Source organism: Amblyomma americanum, chromosome 3 (assembly GCF_052857255.1).
Source record: "Amblyomma americanum isolate KBUSLIRL-KWMA chromosome 3, ASM5285725v1, whole genome shotgun sequence".
Classification (NCBI taxonomy): domain Eukaryota; kingdom Metazoa; phylum Arthropoda; class Arachnida; order Ixodida; family Ixodidae; genus Amblyomma; species Amblyomma americanum.
The window spans coordinates 223,221,390-223,239,987 of record NC_135499.1 but is presented as its reverse complement, the minus strand read 5'-3'; the positions used below and the strand labels follow the sequence as shown (position 1 = coordinate 223,239,987).

Below are 18,598 nucleotides of genomic sequence, written 5' to 3'. Positions count from 1 at the left end.
AGCAAGTGCACCTTGGTGGAGCCGGCGCACTTAAGCATACTATATATATATATATATATATATATATATATATATATATATATATATATATATATATATATATATATATATATATATATATATATATATATATATATATATATATATATATATATATATATATATAAGACCTTTGTCACCTAATGCATTAAGTCTCAGCTGCTGTTTTCTCTTCTCACTGTAATGACAAACATAAGAATTCCTTCTTCACCTGAAACAATGGTGCCAGTTTAAAGTTCCATTTTCAAGCAAAAAAAAAGCAAAAGTGAACTTCAACGCACTTCCAAGTATATGAGCCAAAATAAGATTATGCGTTCAGTTGCACAGATGGGCAAATAACCAAGTCAGGATATCGGGTACACAGTACGTATGGAATGGGACATACAAAATAGAAAATGGTATTTCCAACTGGGACCAGTGCACATAGAACTGAGGCAACCATGCCTCCATAATTATTTTTCCCTTTGCAAAGCACTGCCTCAGTACGCACACGTGCTCAAAGTGCATGTAGGAGGTTGTTCATTGCCGCAGCTGTATTCCAATCCACAAGTGGCAACACCGCAAGCACAAACAGCATAAATAGGTCTGCGGTGCGAACCATACTCATTGAAGCTACGTGCTGGGCGCCAAGTATTGCAAATATGCCTATATACAGCAAATTCCAATGCCATTTTAGATAAAGAATGCTGTCCTCTTATCACGCAAGATAACATACTTCGCAGAGACATGTGACAGCAGAAGGCTATTATGCAATAAAGAGAGCACTGGCATGCCTAATATTTTTATAGATTGCTACACATTCTATACCATTGTCAATGGTCTTCAAAGGAACACCTATCAGTGCAACGGAAATATTAGCATTAATGAAAGAAAATTTGCTCTTAAACCTCTTCAAAACACAACTGCAAAAGAACAAGAACAGACTGTGATCGCCAACCTAGACAAGCACTGAAGACCCACGATTCTGGAAGCAAGTCACAATCTATGGCTCACTGAGGTTGTGTATCTTCGAGCTGCTGGTGATCTCCTCTACTATGGCCTTATACACAGGAGTGCGGATCAGGCAGATTTCCCAAGCATAGACAATGGGCCTCTTCGATTATCCACCTCTGGCAGCCCGCAGGCAGCCCGCGGGCTACCAGAGCGCGCCGCCAGGCGCTCGATTTTCTCGGGCTGCTCCGCCCACTTCCGGTGGCTACCCAGAACGCGTTCGATTTTCTCTGGCTGGGCGGTTTCGGGCTGCCAGCTGGCAGCCAGACTCGCCAGGACGATTTTGTGCTGGCAGCGTCGTCTGCTAGTTCCACAGCTCTCCGCTCTGGCGGCTAGCAGACGACAAAATGGAGGGAGGCGCATTCGCGACAGCTTGGGTGGTTAATATCTAGGGCGCAGAAACGGCGTTCGCGTTCGTATCTGTGCTGTTTTCCTAACCGTATCTTATTTCGAGTGGAATCTCCGAGCCGTATCCTGTTTACTCGTTTCAACTGACGCTTCCTATTTCGGCATCTCCGCGCGGCGTCTCGCGCGAAGCGTTGTTTTCTCTCTTGATTACTTGAGAAGATAGGTTGGTTTCCGGTCGTATTTTATTTTATTATGTTCACGTCGGCATCTCTCTAAACTACATGCATGCATGAGTGCTCTTGTACGCTGGCTTGCAGCTGGTAACCTTCTCTTCTTGCGGCGTCTACGATATATCTATTCTTGAATCAGCCGTATTTATCTTTGTTGCGTGTCTTGCAGGTTCAGCGGACGCTCCCGATTTGTTTTTCGAACGACGATGGCCGCGCTTCGGATATCATATCGCAAATTTCGGCAGTTCTGCGTGGCGTCTCAAACGGGCGCGCCGTTATCTCTCTCAAACTCGTTAGCGCGCTTATATCTTTTCGTTTGCGCGGCGGGTACAGCTGTATTGTATATATTTGCTTTTTTTTTTCTCTTGCAGGCTCAGCGACCGCTAACGACGCCTGTTTCGTTCGCACCTCTGGGTTTCGGCTCGATCGTATCGGCATGCGCGCTCCGAGCGTCCCGTACACACGCGTGAGACGCGGTTCACGAGATAATTAACGGATGCATCGAGACACGGGCGTCTCATATACGGTATGCACCCGTTATCTCGTGAACTCCACGCGGTTGGTTTCCGGTCTTGTTTTATTGCAGCACATGTACGCTCGTGTCGGCGCGCTCCTCTGATGTGCATGCAAGCATATGTGCCGGCGTGCATGCGTTGTAGCGCTTTTTGCTGCTGGCTTAAGTGGTATCTAATCTTAGTTTGTGGCGTCTACGATATCGATATCTCTCTTCTGGTATCAACATATCTTAAATTTGGTTCGTCTCTTGCAGAGGTTGAGCGATATCGTTCTGTTTCGGACAGCACTTCGGCATCCAGCTCTGCTCGGCACCCGTGCGGCATCACTTTGGTGCCGACATGCATGCGTGCGCGTGTAAGCTTACGGGTAGTATCTTATTCTGTTTCTTTGGCGGTTTACGTATGTCTAGCAGGAGTCATTCGTTCTGCATGCTATCTTTTGCATCTTCTTCGGCCCTTATTTATACGTCACCTCCCTTCCATCGCTTTCACTTCATACGTTCATTTCGGAGGAGATGGCCGCGCCGCTGAGAATCATCTTGGAAGGTGTGGAGAGAGAAATTTTTGAGGCAGTCGACGACACCGGTGCACCCATTGTCCACGGAAACCAGCGCCTTTATGCGACAGCAGGTACGTACGTACGTGTACCTTTCTCGCTTGTATGTATATGCAATATTTGATCAGTACTTAATGCGCAACATATATATGCTCTCCTTTGGTTGCAGACAACGTGCAGGTTTGGCTGAATGCGCCGGCAGCCCCCGTCCCACATACCATCGAGCCCGAGGAGTTGTGGCCTCGGGCCAAAGTTCTTTTCCTGATTCAAGAATATAAAAATTTCAAATCAGACCCTTCTAAACGCCTAAAAACTAAAAGACAACTCTGGGAAAATTTGGCAGATTTAGTGAATTCCAGATTCGGTTGCCATTTGACCCATTCGCAAATTGAGAACAAGTGGAGAAATCTAGAGAGAAAATATAAAACGGTGCGACAGCATAATAGCCAGTCAGGGGCGGACCGGAGAACATGCGAGTTTGAAGAGTAAGTATACATAGAACATGATCTCAGTAGAGATAATTAACTTCTACTGAATGGAAAACTTTGTTTTCCTGATTCTACATACGTGACTTTTGCCCCTGAAGCAGTTTAGTCATTCCACAAACCTGTGAATTAAGAATGTTGCAGCATTTTTTACTTTTTTGGTGCAGGTAGATTTTGTGACAGAATAATTAACTGTACCAATTTTGGACATCTTTTGTCTAAATAATGTAATTCCTGTTGTAAATTTAAGGTTTTTATAGATTACACAGCAACATTTGGGCAGATAAATTGACTGTATTTTTGTCAATTGCATACAGCTGCTGAGAGGCATGAACCCGGACTTTGTGCTCATGTGAACAGCTTTGCTGCTGGGCAACTATCGGGCATTATGCATGCCGGCCATGGTTATAAGCTAGCTATACATGTGTCTTGCGTCGCTGAGTAGATATGTCAAGCTTTATGCATGAAATAATGTGTTTGTACACATATTAAGTGATGTCATATTTATGTGTCAAATGGATCATAATTTTTTTTTGTCCTCAGGGAGCTCGCTGAAATTTTTGAAAAAGCTCACAGCATCAACCCACCCTACCTGCTGGGGCCAGGACTCGTCCGGAGCGTCCAAGAGTGAGTCATTTTTTTTTTCTGCACACGACAAGTGCAACAGGGAATTTACATGCACTGTAGCACAGGCATTGCCGAAATAAGAACTAGTAAATTGGGTTTGCCTCCTAGCCATATAGCGGAATCCTTATGGCACCACTACACAGCAAATGGCCTCAGATAGTGAGGAATGTTTTCCTTAAAGATTTAAAGTTTAAAGGGTGCAATGTGCTCCATTACATGCCGAAAGAACCAATCCAGTTGCTTGGTTGCTTTTGAAAAAGACAGTGCATGTCGTGCAAAACATATTTGAAATCAAACACTACCAGGGGTTTCCCCAAGTATAAAATCAGGGGAATGTTGAAGCTAGGGGAGTAGCGGTAGTCATTTTTCAGTTTTTAATTGTGTCTTGATGTGGCACGTAGGACTAGAAAGGCTCATGACTGCAACACTCATGTCAAAGAGTGCCAACAATTGCTTCGCTTTAGACAAGGATACAAGTCATATATCAAGAGACAAAAGTAAGGAACAAGGACTGCATGAAATGTGTCCAGAAACGGCGCAGTAGCTCGGAATACTAATAAACCTTACAAGAAGAAATATCGCTGTCAGTCGCCTATCAATGACTTGTTAAACTCTGCAAAACACGCATCTTTGCTCTGAACATAACAGATCGAGTCAGTAATTAAACACACACACCAAGAAGTCATGTGCATGCTGAACACTACGCACATGTGGAAGGTGTACATCAGAGCTTTAATATCAGCCGTGATGATTTGCATGACACTGAAACATCTAGGTAGCAAAATTTATGGCTGCTACACACAGTTGGTTAAATATGTACAAGCACAGGCTCTTCGCATTGTCCGACTATTCACTCAATAATTATAAAGCAATCAAGAAATCATCACGGCTGATATCAAAGCTCTGATGTACACCTTCCACGTGTGCGTAGTGTTGAGCATGCACATGACTTCTTGGTGTGTGTGTTTAATTACTGACTCGATCTGTAAAGTTCAGAGCAAAGATGCGTGTTTTGCAGAGTTTAACAAGTCTTTGATAGGCGACTGACAGCGATATTTCTTCTTGTAAGGTTTATTAGTATTCCGAGCTACTGCGCCGTTTCTGGACACATTTCATGCAGTCCTTGTTCCTTACCTTTGTCTCTTAATATATGACTTGTATCCTTGTCTAAAGGGAAGCAATTGTTGGCACTCTTTGTCATGAGTGTTGCCGTCATGGGCCTTTCTAGTCCTACATGCCACTTGAAGACACAATTAAAAACTTATATATCTGTGTGTTTCCTAGTAATAAAATAACTGGACTGCCACAAATATATGGCACATTCTCAGCCACATTCCTAGCAGTTACATCCACCAGTTAGGTATGAAAAAAATTCACTACAAATTAAGGAAGGGCCTTCAGAGAAACAAGGGTGTGTGTAGGGAAGCCACTGAACCTCGCACAGAATGATATGGCAGGCAATAAACAGCTGGTTTAAGGGCACATGGAAGGTCACATGCATTGAAAAATTTTACTTTGTCTACAAATGAGTGGTTTTTCTTGATTAATGTGGCCAACATGTGAAATAGTGGCCCAATACATTACGAACATTATGGCACCACATATATAATAAGGCTTCATGTTTTGAGCGATATTGTGCCATCCCTGACGGCAATCGAGAATTACTGGGAATAAAATGCTCTAATTCTTTGAAAATGGACCTTGATACGTTTGAAATGACATTGAGCTGTTGAAATTACTTTGCACTTCTTGAAAAATTTTGTGCTCTAGCTTATTTGTAAATGTAACTGTGGTGTGCGCATTACAAAGTTCCTCCTATATTTTTTTAATGGCTCTTTAGAGCACAACAATAAATTTGACAGAATAATTTCATAGGGTAGACCTTTTTGAACAAAATGACAAAACAATCTGCACTGCTAAATAATTTATTTGGCTAAACTGAAATTTAAAAGCCTTTGATAGAATTTTAATTCCTGTTTCGTAAATGGTGTGAAAGAGGCTCCAAACCAAAGTTTCTCAGCTGACTTTTGCTGCCAGCAGAATTATGTACGAAATTAAATGACTACAAAATGCATGACAGTGCCCTTTGTGTAGGGATAACACATATGCACTACAAAGTCTCTGTTCTTTAGTGCAAGGAGTGCATAATGATGTCGCATTGTTTTGCCACCAGCAGCCAGGCTGAACCTGCAGCCAGCCCCCAGCCTGGCCCCAGCAGGGTAACTGCCACAGCGAGCCCAATTCCCGGCAGCTCGCAACCAAGCACGAGCAGGGGCAGCACTGCTGCTGGCGACTCGCAGCCCCCAAGCCCATCCGCGCAGCCTAGCCCCCTGCAACAGCAACCAGGCCCAGCCAGGAAGAGGCCCAGGACAGACACCTCTCGTGCAGTGCTCGAGAGTGCCGTCGCCCATCTTGAGGTGGCCGAAGCTAACAGACAGCAGCGGCACAGGGAGCGCATGGCTCTTGAAGGGAGGAAGGTTGCTGCTGAAGAGAGGAGGACTGCAGCTCTTGAGCGGGTGGCTGCAGCACTTGAACGGCGCGAGCTTGTCTCACTCTGTTCTCCGATACATGCCCCAGCTCATTCCCCAACTCATTCCCCAATTCATTCCCCAATCCGTTCTCCAGTCCGCTCTCCAAGCCCTCCTTACTATAATGCTTAGTTTTAATGTTTCGTTTTTTGTCTAGTCAGCGCTTTTTATATTTAATTTTCATTGATAATTGCTGTTATATGTTTGTGTTCAGTTTCGTATATTTCCGCTAAGTTGCTATGCACTACCTCGATGGAAAGAAACGCGAACCCAGCGCAAACACGCTCCGCTGTTTCAATTTCTTTTCACCGCGGTTTTACTTCGGTGATAGCAAAAACACATTAGACTTGTTCATGATACATTCTAGGACAACTCTAACGTCTTTTTCGTACCACCCAGGTAAAAGCGCAATGAAAAGAAATTCCAACAGTGGGGCGTGTTGGCGCCGGGTTGTTCGCCTTTCTTTTCATTGAGGTAGTATGTGTGTGTGCGTGTGTACACTTAGACACACGTATATTCATCTCGTTCGTGGTTGCACTTCATATTGTGTACATACTTTTAATAAATTTTACAACCCTCTAATAAGATCTGCATGCGTGTTTCATGCAATGACATTCTGATCACTTGTTTCTGTGTGTACTGATAATAAATTGGATGGCAACAAAATTTCCAGAGCATACTTGTCTAAATTTCTCTAGCACACACCAACCTTCCAGCAGTTTAGCTCTCATTATTGTTGTCATTTACTGTTCAGAGGACACAATGCACATTTGAACATGTTGTCAGCCATCTTATGGTGCCCGAAGCTAACACACAAAGCAGTGGATGGCCATTGAAGAAAGATTGCTGCTCACTAGGGGAGTGCAGCACTTAATGGGGTGGTTGGAGCAATTGAGCGATGAACCTCTTCCTCCCATCATTCTCCAAGCCTCCTAACTAATGCACAGTTTTTCTTTTATTCCGTCTAGTAAGCAGTAGACATTTTTTATAACTTTCATTATATGCTTTTGTATGCATGCTTCAACCTGTATGGTTCCATATATTTCCACTAATTGGCTGCAAGTGCACGTGTATACGCACACTTGTAAATTAGTCTTTTATCCTCAATTATATTGAATTTCAATATGTGTGTACTTTAAATAATCCTAATGCTTCATCTTCTGCAACCATATGTAATAAGATCTCGGTGTTTAGTTGAATATACATTCTGATTACTTGCAGAGCATAACTGTCTAAAATTTCTCTGTCGCACACCGGACTCATATTCCAGCAGTTTAGCTTACACACTGCCTCTTGTCATTTACTGTCCAGGGGGAAGAATGCAAGCATATATGGAGACAAAACTGAAAGGCTACTCTGCATGATTTAAGCACGAAAATTTATTTCACAAGCATCACACATGAACATCATTTTGTGTACCAACATCTCTTGCTACATTAAGCAGGTGGCAGGCAGTAGCATACTCCAAGAACTGAAGAGAACAGAAGAAATTAACCTACACTAAAATGTGTCATCCTGCAGGACCACACAGCTAGATTTGCCTACAGTGAGAACACAGAGCTTCAAACATAGGTCCACCAACAACAAAGCGTTGCAATACACACAACATATATCAGAAACTTATACAGCTCACATTCATTTACCATGGGCTCATGATATACTCCCTAATTAAGGGCAGGCCACAGGTGTTAGTGGAGTATGGTTAATAAATAAGCAAAGTTTTTTTTCAAATTAAGTACTATTTATGCAATTTATTGCATGAAAAATCATGAGATTCAGCTAAAAAATTTTGTTAGTGCACGGTTCAGGAACATCAACGACAGAAAAGGCTGCCAATTCAACAACAAAAAGTTCTGAGCAGGAGCTAGCAAATCCCACTTCAGCCAGAAGTTCGCAGTACGGACCAGAAGATGAGCCCAGCACAAAATCAGCTGATGCCCTATTAGGACCATATATACACTAAAAAAAAACTGTTCCTTCTGGGACAAATAAAACCACAGAAAAAGCAATTCCCATTAGCAAATCAACACCTGGGATATTACTGTGATGAGGTAAAACCATATCTTTTGATATAAAGTAAGAAAGAACAGTCACAGCCATTTAATTAAAGCGCAGTTGCAATTAACAATACGCCATTCTTCACCACATCATCTATCTGCAGTGTATATTAAAAATATTTCAATGTAAAAAAAAAACAGAAATGGCATGCAAATACAAAAGTACAGAAATGAAAAGGACAAAAATCTAATACTCTTATTGGCAAAAAAATCTAGGAAGACCACTCCATTACATTTAAAGAAAAGATTGAAAGGCTGCAAGTCAATCATCACAGTGCCAATTGCGTTGCTTCATTTATAGTCCCAACAGGCAACATATATATACATAACGCTAACATATATTTTTGCTGAAAGCAAATAATTCAATTTCTATGCTTTCAGCCTTAATTTTATCTTTAAATGTAAAAGAGTGATGGAAGCTCACAATGCATGCATTATAATATAAACTCAAGCAATGAAAAAACAAATGAAGGAAGGCATACACAGGAGGCATATATACTTCACGATTACAGTCTCTGAGCCACGCTGTCGCGCAAAGTTCCTGCCGAGACAGCACACTCTTCGTCGTCGTCGGCAGGCTCGGTTGGCGACACGTTGGTTCCGCTGTCCACCTCTTCCAGCATTTCTATCGCGTCGCCGCGCCTTCTTGCCTTGTTGTGCAGCACGCAAGCTGCCAGCACAATGTGCACCGCCTGGCTTATCCTTGCGACGTCGATGTAAAGGAGCCGCTGAAACCGCGCCTTCAGCAGGCCGAAGCTGCCCTCCACAACAACGCGCTGCCGACTGTGCGCATTGTTAAATGCCGTCATCCAAGGCTGCCAGTTGGTCGTGGACTGGCGGTACGGCGGCAGCAGCCACGGCAGCAACGGATAAGCAGCGTCGCCCAAAAGGTATCCTCCTGCGCGAATTAATTCACATATATTATATTTACGTAAGAAATAAAAATTAACGAGAACCTCCGGCGTATATGAACGACCGTAGCATATGTAGATATCTGCAAACACGTAATTCCGAGCATCAATATATCTATAGCTGTTGCTCACAGTTCAGCTTGGTTAAATTAATTTAGCAAGCGGGAACGATCGAGACGATTGATCGATCTCTTGCATATATGCGCGCGCCGCTTTCAGTTTTCTGAACTCTCTTCCGCGCATAATGCATGTATTAAACACGCATTAGTGATGTAACAATAAGAAGTTCTTTAACTCACCTTCGCATTTAGACTCTCCGTCTTTGAAAAGGAAGCTCTCGCGGAGAACCCTGGAGTCGTGCGCGCTGCCGGGGAAGCCGACGAAGACGTCAATGAAGACCATGTCAGCATTGCAGACCCCCTGGAGTATGATCGAATGAAACTTTTTTCTATTATAATAGCTTTCCTCCGACTCCGAGGGTCGAGCAATGCGGACATGGCATCCGTCGATGGCCCCGATGACGTCCGGCAGCACTCGTCCGCGACGGCCGATCTGGCAGAAAGCTGCCTTGCTGCGCTGTCGCTCGTCGGGGTCCGGCCAGCATATCTCCCTCTTGCTTATCGAAAACAAGAAATCCAAGATGCGGCTTATTGCCGCGTGTACCGTCGACTCACTGACATCAAATTTGTCGGCGATCTGGTACATCGTTGTTTGAGTTCCGATGTAGGTCAGGGCGATTAGCATTGTCTTGTGAGCAGACACCTGGCGCCGTCCTCGACATCCTTCCGGGTAGAAGGCCGATGCCTCAAATTCGCCAGTGATATCTGCGCACAAGCTTCGCGAAATACGAAAGAGCTTCCGGAATTCAAATTCTAAATATGTGGGAACGACTCGCTCCACATAGAGTGGGACCCTGTGGCGGTCCTGCCTCTCTACATGAGCCGCCAAGACAAGCACGACGCACTCGTCACCGTCGTCATCTTCGCTGCAGTCAACGGTCTCACTCCGGTCAACAGAATCGGTGAGCGCAGCAAGTGCAGCTACCTCTTCGCTCGACATGATGAAAGTGATCAGCAGACGACGCAGCAGACGACGCCGACGCGCGATCCGGCTGCTCGAAACTTTCCTTACGGTTTCCGGTGGCTGCCAGCTCACGTGACCATGACGCGTTTTCCTGTCAGGGGCTAACTTGCTGGCAGCCAGCGGGCTGCCCGAGCGTAGAAAATCGAAGAGGTCCAATGCTTTAGTCTTGTGGCAACTGCACGTGTTAGAAGGCAAGCAGCTTACTTTCTTCAGTGCAATGCAGCAGTTGCTTGGTGTCATCTGCTTGCACTCTTTGGTGTAGGGCTCACTTGTGTCCTAAGTTTCCTTCATGCAGGCCATTTTCTCTGCAGAGGAAAAGCGAGAAATTTTGCCGAAAAATCTGTGCACTATGGCAGTATATTTCGGTTAAAACCGACGAAAGAGGAAGCCAAACCTCAGGCTGCCACCTTTATCTGTGTACAAGCAAATGCTTTAAGTGCCAGCCCCTATTCATGGCTGATGGTCCCAAAACATTATGAATAGTAGAACCTAGGTGATCTCACAGGGTCACATGATTCGAAATTCATATCATCCAAAACTAACACTCTGTATGCAGAACCATGGGGAAATGCATTCACGCAGATCTGTTTACGGCTGACCGCATCTATAGCCGCGCCACCACTCACTGTTCGCGGTACGTACTGCGCGACTGGTGATCACAATGTCAGCGATGTACAGGCCGAGCCACTGCCGACTCTCGGCGTCGACAACTGCTAAATCGTGGAGCGTACAGCGCGATTGGTGATCGCGGCATCAGCCACGTGTCTGCCACGTGCTGCCACTCACCTCTTGCAGTGCGTACCGTACGACTGGCAATTGCGATGCTGACGATGTGCGGGCAGCGCATGGGCGAAGTTGCGGCTCACGCCCGCAACCTCGTTATGATACATTCGTATCATCTGTAATGGCGCAGGGAATGCCCAGAACTTCCAAAATTCTGCCCATTGTGCACAATGCTCTTTGGCAAGTGAATTTTGCCAATTTGTGTCATCTTGAAATTCGCATCAGAGACTCCACTGCAATGAAATGACAAACCAAGGAAAATATATTGCATATGACTACAGATGGTTTTTATTGAAGATGTCAGCACATGGGCACCTTACCTGTTTTTGCTAGCTCACCCAACAGTTGTTTGTGGTGAATATATGAGCTAGCTTATTCGTCCTTCAGTGCACTACTGACCAGAGGTGGGCAAATGCCCTCATTTTTACTTTTCCTCCCTCACCCTAAGTTTTGAATCCATGGCCCTCCCTCACCCTCGCCCTCATTTTGAAAAGTTATCCAGCCCTCCCTTACCCTCATTTTCGCTTTCAAAAATTTGCTGGCCCTTCCCTCACCCTCACTAACAGTCATTTTAAAACGAGCTATTTTTTTGTAGTCAGCAACTTCTGGCGATATTACTGAGTAATAAACATATAAGACAAGCCCTCAAGGCACTATTGGACGAGAGCCTACACGCTTATATTGTTGTGCATGTGCGTGTTGTTTAATTGAGCTATACGAGGCAAAACCAATACAGTTACGAGTTGAGACCCCAAAATATCGCTCTGCCTTTACTTCTGGTTCAAGTGTCTACCGACATATGAAGCAGATACTGCGCCATTTCCTTTCCCAAAATCCAAGTTTACCATTATCAATTTTACTTCTGGCACGCGCTGCATGCATGCGTGTGCCCTGCACTTATATTTCATTGTTATCTATATGCACGGCTCAAATGAGTCAGCGCATTGTTGTGTCTATGTACAAAAACTAATGTACACCAAGGATGTTTAGAAAACAATGCAATCGCTTTTACCATGACAATTGCAATAAGTGCCAAGTACAGAATAGACTCACAAGAAAAGTTTGTAGGTCACTTAATTACCATTACCCGACGACATTGCACTGGGTCTTAATCCGAATTTCACTGCTCCTGATCTCCCGCCATTTCATGCGTTTTGCTGCATGCTCGCCTGATGACCCTTCCACGCGCACAGATGGAAGATGATGAATCAATAAATCAATCAATCAAATCTTTATTTACATCATCCAGATGTTAGGGGCGCAGACAAAAAGCTCTCACTGGAGCTTGATTGCGCGCCTGCGCCCCTGTACAAGGTTTCAAGGTTTGTTTGATTACATATATTGGCAGCAACTAACAAAACAATTGCGTTTGAGAAAAAATAAGCGAGACACAACTGACTCGGAAAAAATAAAAAGAGAGATAAAAATAGACAAAAACAGGAAAAGAAATAAGATGCAAAAATACTGGTTTGTAAGACTAACACAAAGCATTTAGCAATAATGGTAAGAGGTAGCTGAGCATTTGACGTCCATAGTTAGTTCGTATTTGGGGAATGAACCATTTATCGCGGTTTCTTATGGCATAAGTGTGTTCTCTAGGTGTTAGTTGAGACAAAGTTTCAAGAAAATTACGATAGGTATTACTTCTCCTATATTGTTTTATTAAGTTGACATTATATAGCTCGTGTATTGGAGTTATGTGGAAGGCATTAAAAAGGGGTTTTGTTGTAACGTCGCGGGGGATGCTTGCAATGCTTCTTATGGCTCGTTTTTGGATTACATGTAACCTGTTTAAGTTTGAGAGTGTGGTAGTTCCCCATACCGTGAAACAGTAGTTTAAAACGGAAGCAAACATGGAATTATAAAGAATTAGTTTCACTTTTTGTGGCAGAAAATAGCGTAGTTTACTTAACACACCAGTTATTTTTGACAGCTTGTCCGCTGTTTTATAGACATGTGTTGACCACGATAAATGCTTCTCAAAATATACTCCAAGGCTTTTTACGACGGAGACAGCTTCTAAAGGCACAGGCCCAATCCGAAGTGAAATGTCGCTATCGCACACTATTTTATTTCTTGGCCTAAAAAGCACGACTTTTGTTTTATTTATGTTTATAGATAGTGAGTTGACGATCGACCAATGATTTAAAAGATGTAAACACGTGTTTGCTTGTTCAGTCAAATTTTGTATATTGCTAGAGTTGAAAAATAAACTGGTATCATCAGCATATATTATAAATGTTGGGCGTGGGTCAATGAGAACGATGTCATTAATGTAGATAATAAAAAGTAGAGGCCCCAATATGCTTCCTTGCGGGACGCCTGCTAAAACTGATTTCGGGTCGGATAATTTATTGTTAATTACTACTTGTTGTACTCGCGCAGATAAATAAGAGTTCAATATGTTATGAAAAATGCCGTGGAAGCCATAGAACTCAAGTTTAGCGAGCATTGTCTGATGATTAATGGAATCAAATGCCTTTGAGTAATCTACAAATACACCCAGAGTTAATTGGTGCTGTTCGAAAGATTGCAGGATTATTTCCTTTTGAGTTAAAAGCACTGTATCTGTGGAGTGGCCACTTCTAAACCCATGTTGATGAGGTGTCAATAAGTTATGTTTGATACAAAAGCTAATGATCCTTTTGTACAGCAGTTTCTCTAGGCATTTTGAAAAAATGGAGAGGATTGATATGGGACGATAGTTCGGCAAGTTATTTTTCTCGCCACCTTTAAAAACTACTGTCACCCTAGCAACTTGCATGGCTTGTGGGAAAACTCCCTGCAGAAAGCATAGATTAAATATATGCTCTAAAACAGGACTAATTAGATCAATGGTATGTTTAATAGGTTGAATTTTTAGATCATTTACGTCCCTTGTACTACTCGTTCGGAGAGCAAGAAAACAGCTTTCAATTTCACTGCGGTCCGTTGGTGATAAAAATGCACTACTGTGATTTCTAGATTTGAGATAGCTCAGGGAATCAGGATTATGTACACTGTTAACTAAAGACACGAAGTAATTATTAAAAGTATCTGCTAGTTCTTTTCCCGAAAGTTTCTGATTTTGGACTAAGATTTCTAGCTCGACGGGTTCCTGTTCTGTACGGTTTAGAACTTTATTTATTTCTTTCCACATGAGGTCGCTTCGATTTTGTACATTACCAGAAAATAATTTTTCCATGTATTCCTTCTTGGTTTCTCGAAGAAATGAAGTTACATTGTTGCGATATGATTTAAATTTGGCTAAGTCGTCGGAAGACCTAGTTTGAAGAAACCGTTTAAAAAGATTATTTTTCTTTTGAATCATATTTAAGCAACGACGATTTATCCAGGGCTTGAGTGCTTTACTAGGCCTCTTAGTTGTTTTATAAGGGAAACATTTATTGTACAAAAACTTTAGTGTGTTTATAAATGCGTCATATGCTTTGCTAGGGTCAGTAATTTTGTAGACGTGATTCCAGTCGACTTTTCGTATTTCATTACTGAAATTTTCGATAGTTTGATTTTTTATGCACTGGTATGTCATATAGGAAGGCTTACTCTTTCGAAATGCCGTTGGCAACTCGACAAAAAGAAAAATTGGCAGGTGATCACTAACTTGCGCTAGTACCACTCCAGACTTGATAAATTCCTTTGACACATTGCTACAGAAAACATCAATGGATGTCTGTGTTAATGGTCGCGTTTCTTCATTTATGAAGCATTTATGAAGTTGGTAAGGGCGTAACATTCGAACAACCTGTTTGCTTCTTGTGACTCAGGAGATGAGGACGAAAAGTCAATATTACGGTCACCACTTAGTATTAGCTTTAAGTCATTTTCGGTTACCCAAGATAACATTAGATCTAAAAAGGAAAAAAGGACTGAGATGTTCCCAGCTGGGGGACAATATACAGCAGAAAATACATTACTGCCAGATTTCAAAGAAATTATCTCATAATTTTCGTTCGTTTTTGAGAATTCTGGAATAAGGCAGCATTGGAAACATTTCTTAGTAGCTATCAACACGCCTCCGCCCTTTTTATTCAGGCGAGATTGGAGATAAATATCGTACTGCGGCAGTTTCAGTGGCACCGTATCTTTTTTATACCACGTTTCGGTTATCATAATAACATCAAAATCAAAGGTAAAAGCATCCAAAAGGGCAACAACTTCATCCTCTTTGTTACAGAGTGACTGTGCGTTCAGATGAAAAAAAGTTGAGGCTTTTTTGTTTTTTGCGTACAAAGATGAAGCATCATTATGTGTAAAGAAGCCGGATACCACATTAGTAACAAAAAGAATGCATGGGAGGGGACGCCTAGTTTATCTTGTCTAAGTCTTTTAGGCAAGCGATCCTGACCACATCCGAACTTTCGTTCCTTCTAGCTAGAACGTGGCCATGACGTGTCCAGACGAATTTCCAGCTTTTCTCCTTTTTACGCGAAATTGCCATTCCTAGCAGCTTTTTCAGGGCAGGACACAAGTGCTCATTTATGTAAATGGAAGTTTGTCCGGGGTGGCCAAGGTCGCTTGTAGTCATATTAGTTTTTTTCGCCTTTGTTAGAACGGTGTCCCACTTCAAGCGGTTGCGAAACTGCACAATGTTGTTCGGGATTGTGGTATTCTTGGTAGGAACACGGTGACAAGCATCAATGTCATCGAGCACTATGGACTCATTGATCACTTCACCAACCCTCTGTAATGTGTCTTGAAGGTTCTCCTGCTCAGTTTCGGGAACACCCTTAATTTCAATGTTTTTATTTCTGGAAAACTGCTCTAGAACAGTGCATCGCTGTTCAAAGTCTTCTACAAGCTTCTTGAGTCCATCACGCTCGGATGACAGTGTAGCATTTTCAGCTCTGAGTACCTTGTTTTCTTCCTTATTAAGCGCTGTAAACTCAGCAGCTATGTCATCAAATTTTTTGGAGCAAAATTCAACACTGTTGGATAATTCGCGGCACTCTTTCCGAACATCCCTCTCGATTGAGCTACGCAACGAAGCAATTTCCTTTCGGAATTCTATTCGGAGTTCTTCACGTAGCTTCTCGACATCAATAGGCATATTTCACAGGCAACGTCAGCTTGGCAGCGACAGCAGCAAAAGGTACTATAATACTATAAACGTAAAAAGGAGCAATAACCACAGACCTGTGGGTGACAAGAAAAAGCGTGCGGTCGGTCAGGCTTTGTCCCGCTGCCCCTGTCGCTGCCAAGTGAGGTAGACGCTGGTCCGATGACGCTTATGTAGTTGATGGACCCTGGTGGTGGTTCCCTGTCGTTGCAGCCCTCGGCGAGGAGCAGAAATAACTTGGGAGACGTAGGCACCGCAGGCGTTGCCGTGACGTCACAAAAAGACCACGCTTTCAAACTACAGCGTGAGAGACTCAGTTTAACACGCATGAACGCTGGTACGTGACGAAGACGACGACATCGCAAGCACAGCTTGAGAGCTTGGAAGTTCATTCAGGCAGGATGTCAAGATTTCTACCAACTGATTGTTCATTTGAGGGAAGTTTAGTTTTGGTTTTTGGGGGTTTAACGTTCCAAGCGACTCAGGCTATGAGAGACGCCGCAGTGAAGGGCTCCGGAAATTTCGACCACCTTGGGTTCTTTAACGTGCACTGACATTGCACAGTACACGGGCCTCTAGAATTTTGCCTCCATCGAAATTCGACCGCCGCGGCCGGGATCGAACCCGCGTCTTTTGGGCCAGCAGCCGAGCACCATAACCACTCAGCCACCGCGGCGGCCATTTAAGGGAAATGTATGAACAGACCCACTTTAAACCGGAGTGGCACTCCCTCTTGGTGGTGTGGCCAGCCTTACCTCGCATCTAGTGCTCTGCTGCTCTGTCTTTTTGCGATGTGTTTTGTCGTATTTCCTAAACGGTTTGTACATAATTTAGTTAATGTAAATATAATATATTTTCAATATAATAAATATCATGCTTAAAGAAAGCTGTGGTGATGGCATAGTGGTCTGAAGCAGCGGCCAGTGTAACCGATTTTTTAGCGCCGCCGCGGGATTGGATCCCGCTCCCCCAGCTATGAAGTTATTTATTTCTTTAGTGTCTGTCCCCAGTGTGATGCCGACTTCCGCTGCAGTCAGGCTCTTATGCTGTCGCTTAAATTAAAACATTAATCAGGCCACTTCAGAATCAAATGTGTCCCTAAAATGCAGCATTTGGGCTGAGCAATGGTAATCACTAAGTCCTTGAGTCTGGAATGAACAATCCTGTGGTTGCCATTTTAGTGCCTTAGCACTTCCACTCCGCCGAAAAGCGGTTGGTTGTCTGCCTGTCCGAAGCCTGCATATAGCACGTGGGCCACCTTGGTCCCGTGACGATGTGAGGTCATCACAAGCTTCCCCCCGGATTGTGAGCGAACTGCCCACCGTGGCAGTTCAATTAATGCTTAGTCGCGAGAGATTCCTCAGGAACAGCATGGGTCGCACAAGCCCCACCGATGGCAACACCTGCCATCGCAGGGCAGTGGCGCGTCACTTAACTGTTGCAACTCTGCACCAGGAGTGGAATCAGTACTCCCAGGGATCTTTGAATGTAGAGAATAACCAATTCTACCACAGCACAAGTCTTAAATGATGCAATATCACGCAAACTTATGGGATATGATATGTCAACCAAAGTGAGCAAGTTCAGGCATAGAAAGTCAAGATAAACCATGCAAAACAGGGGCTAGTGGTGCTAGATCACGGTAATTCGTAGTTAACCTCAAGCTAAACTGCCCGTGATTTCTTGCTTTCACATCTACGCATCATCCAAATGCTGAGTGTAAATTCCCTACCATGCCTGCAAGAAATTTGGTTCATAAAATCAGGCGCACAATTACGTGGTAACACGTCTCACCAGAGATAGAAATGAACCAAGACATGTTCCTGTTATTTGGAGAGCAGTGCAACCTTTTCTTTTTTAGCACATCGTACAATGCAAGGCAGAGCGGGCAATGATGGTTAAGCTGCTGCTTCAGTTTCATGCTTAGACTACAGTGGTTGGCTTTGCCCACCACATTGCAGCACCGTTTTCCTATACTGCAATTCTAGCGAAAATAGAAAGATGATACGACTCTACTGAACTACTCACAGTGTGAATGAAAAAATTCCACACCAACGCCGCCAACAGGCTTTGATTCGACAGTAAAATTTCGTAGAAGCATTTTGTGTGCCGCAGCCAGCTCTTTGAAACCTCAATAAGCTGAAATCTGACTTCATTCCTGGAAACAAGGCTTAGAACTTGGGAGTTCAACAGACTGACTAAACATAATTTCTCTATGTTTTACTCCGCACTCTGATCATCTGAAAGACTCCGGGCTATTAATGAAAATGTTGACTGCGGTACCACGGTTCCTGTTGCCCGCACTCTGATCATCTGAAAGACTCCGGGCTATTAATGAAAATGTTGACTGCGGTACCACGGTTCCTGTTGGACCAGCGGCCACCCGCAAG

At 43.5% G+C, this 18,598-nt stretch overlaps 1 protein-coding gene across 3 annotated transcripts; it reads left to right on the top strand.

Annotated features, from left to right (window-relative positions):
• Positions 1–1,665: 1,665 nt before the first annotated feature.
• Positions 1,666–6,871, top strand: LOC144126195 (uncharacterized). 3 transcript variants are annotated; one of them, XM_077660192.1, is made up of 5 exons: positions 1,666–1,899; positions 1,979–2,752; positions 2,848–3,163; positions 3,707–3,790; positions 5,964–6,871. In XM_077660192.1, the coding sequence occupies exons 2-5, from the start codon at positions 2,638–2,640 to the stop codon at positions 6,448–6,450; spliced, it is 1,002 nt and encodes a 333-aa protein (XP_077516318.1). In that variant the 5' UTR covers positions 1,666–1,899; positions 1,979–2,637; the 3' UTR covers positions 6,451–6,871. The 3 variants fall into 3 exon arrangements, with proteins under 3 accessions (XP_077516318.1, XP_077516319.1, XP_077516320.1); XM_077660193.1 differs by having other exon boundaries at positions 1,666–2,290; positions 2,377–2,752; XM_077660194.1 differs by having other exon boundaries at positions 1,666–2,752; positions 5,967–6,871.
• Positions 6,872–18,598: the final 11,727 nt, after the last annotated feature.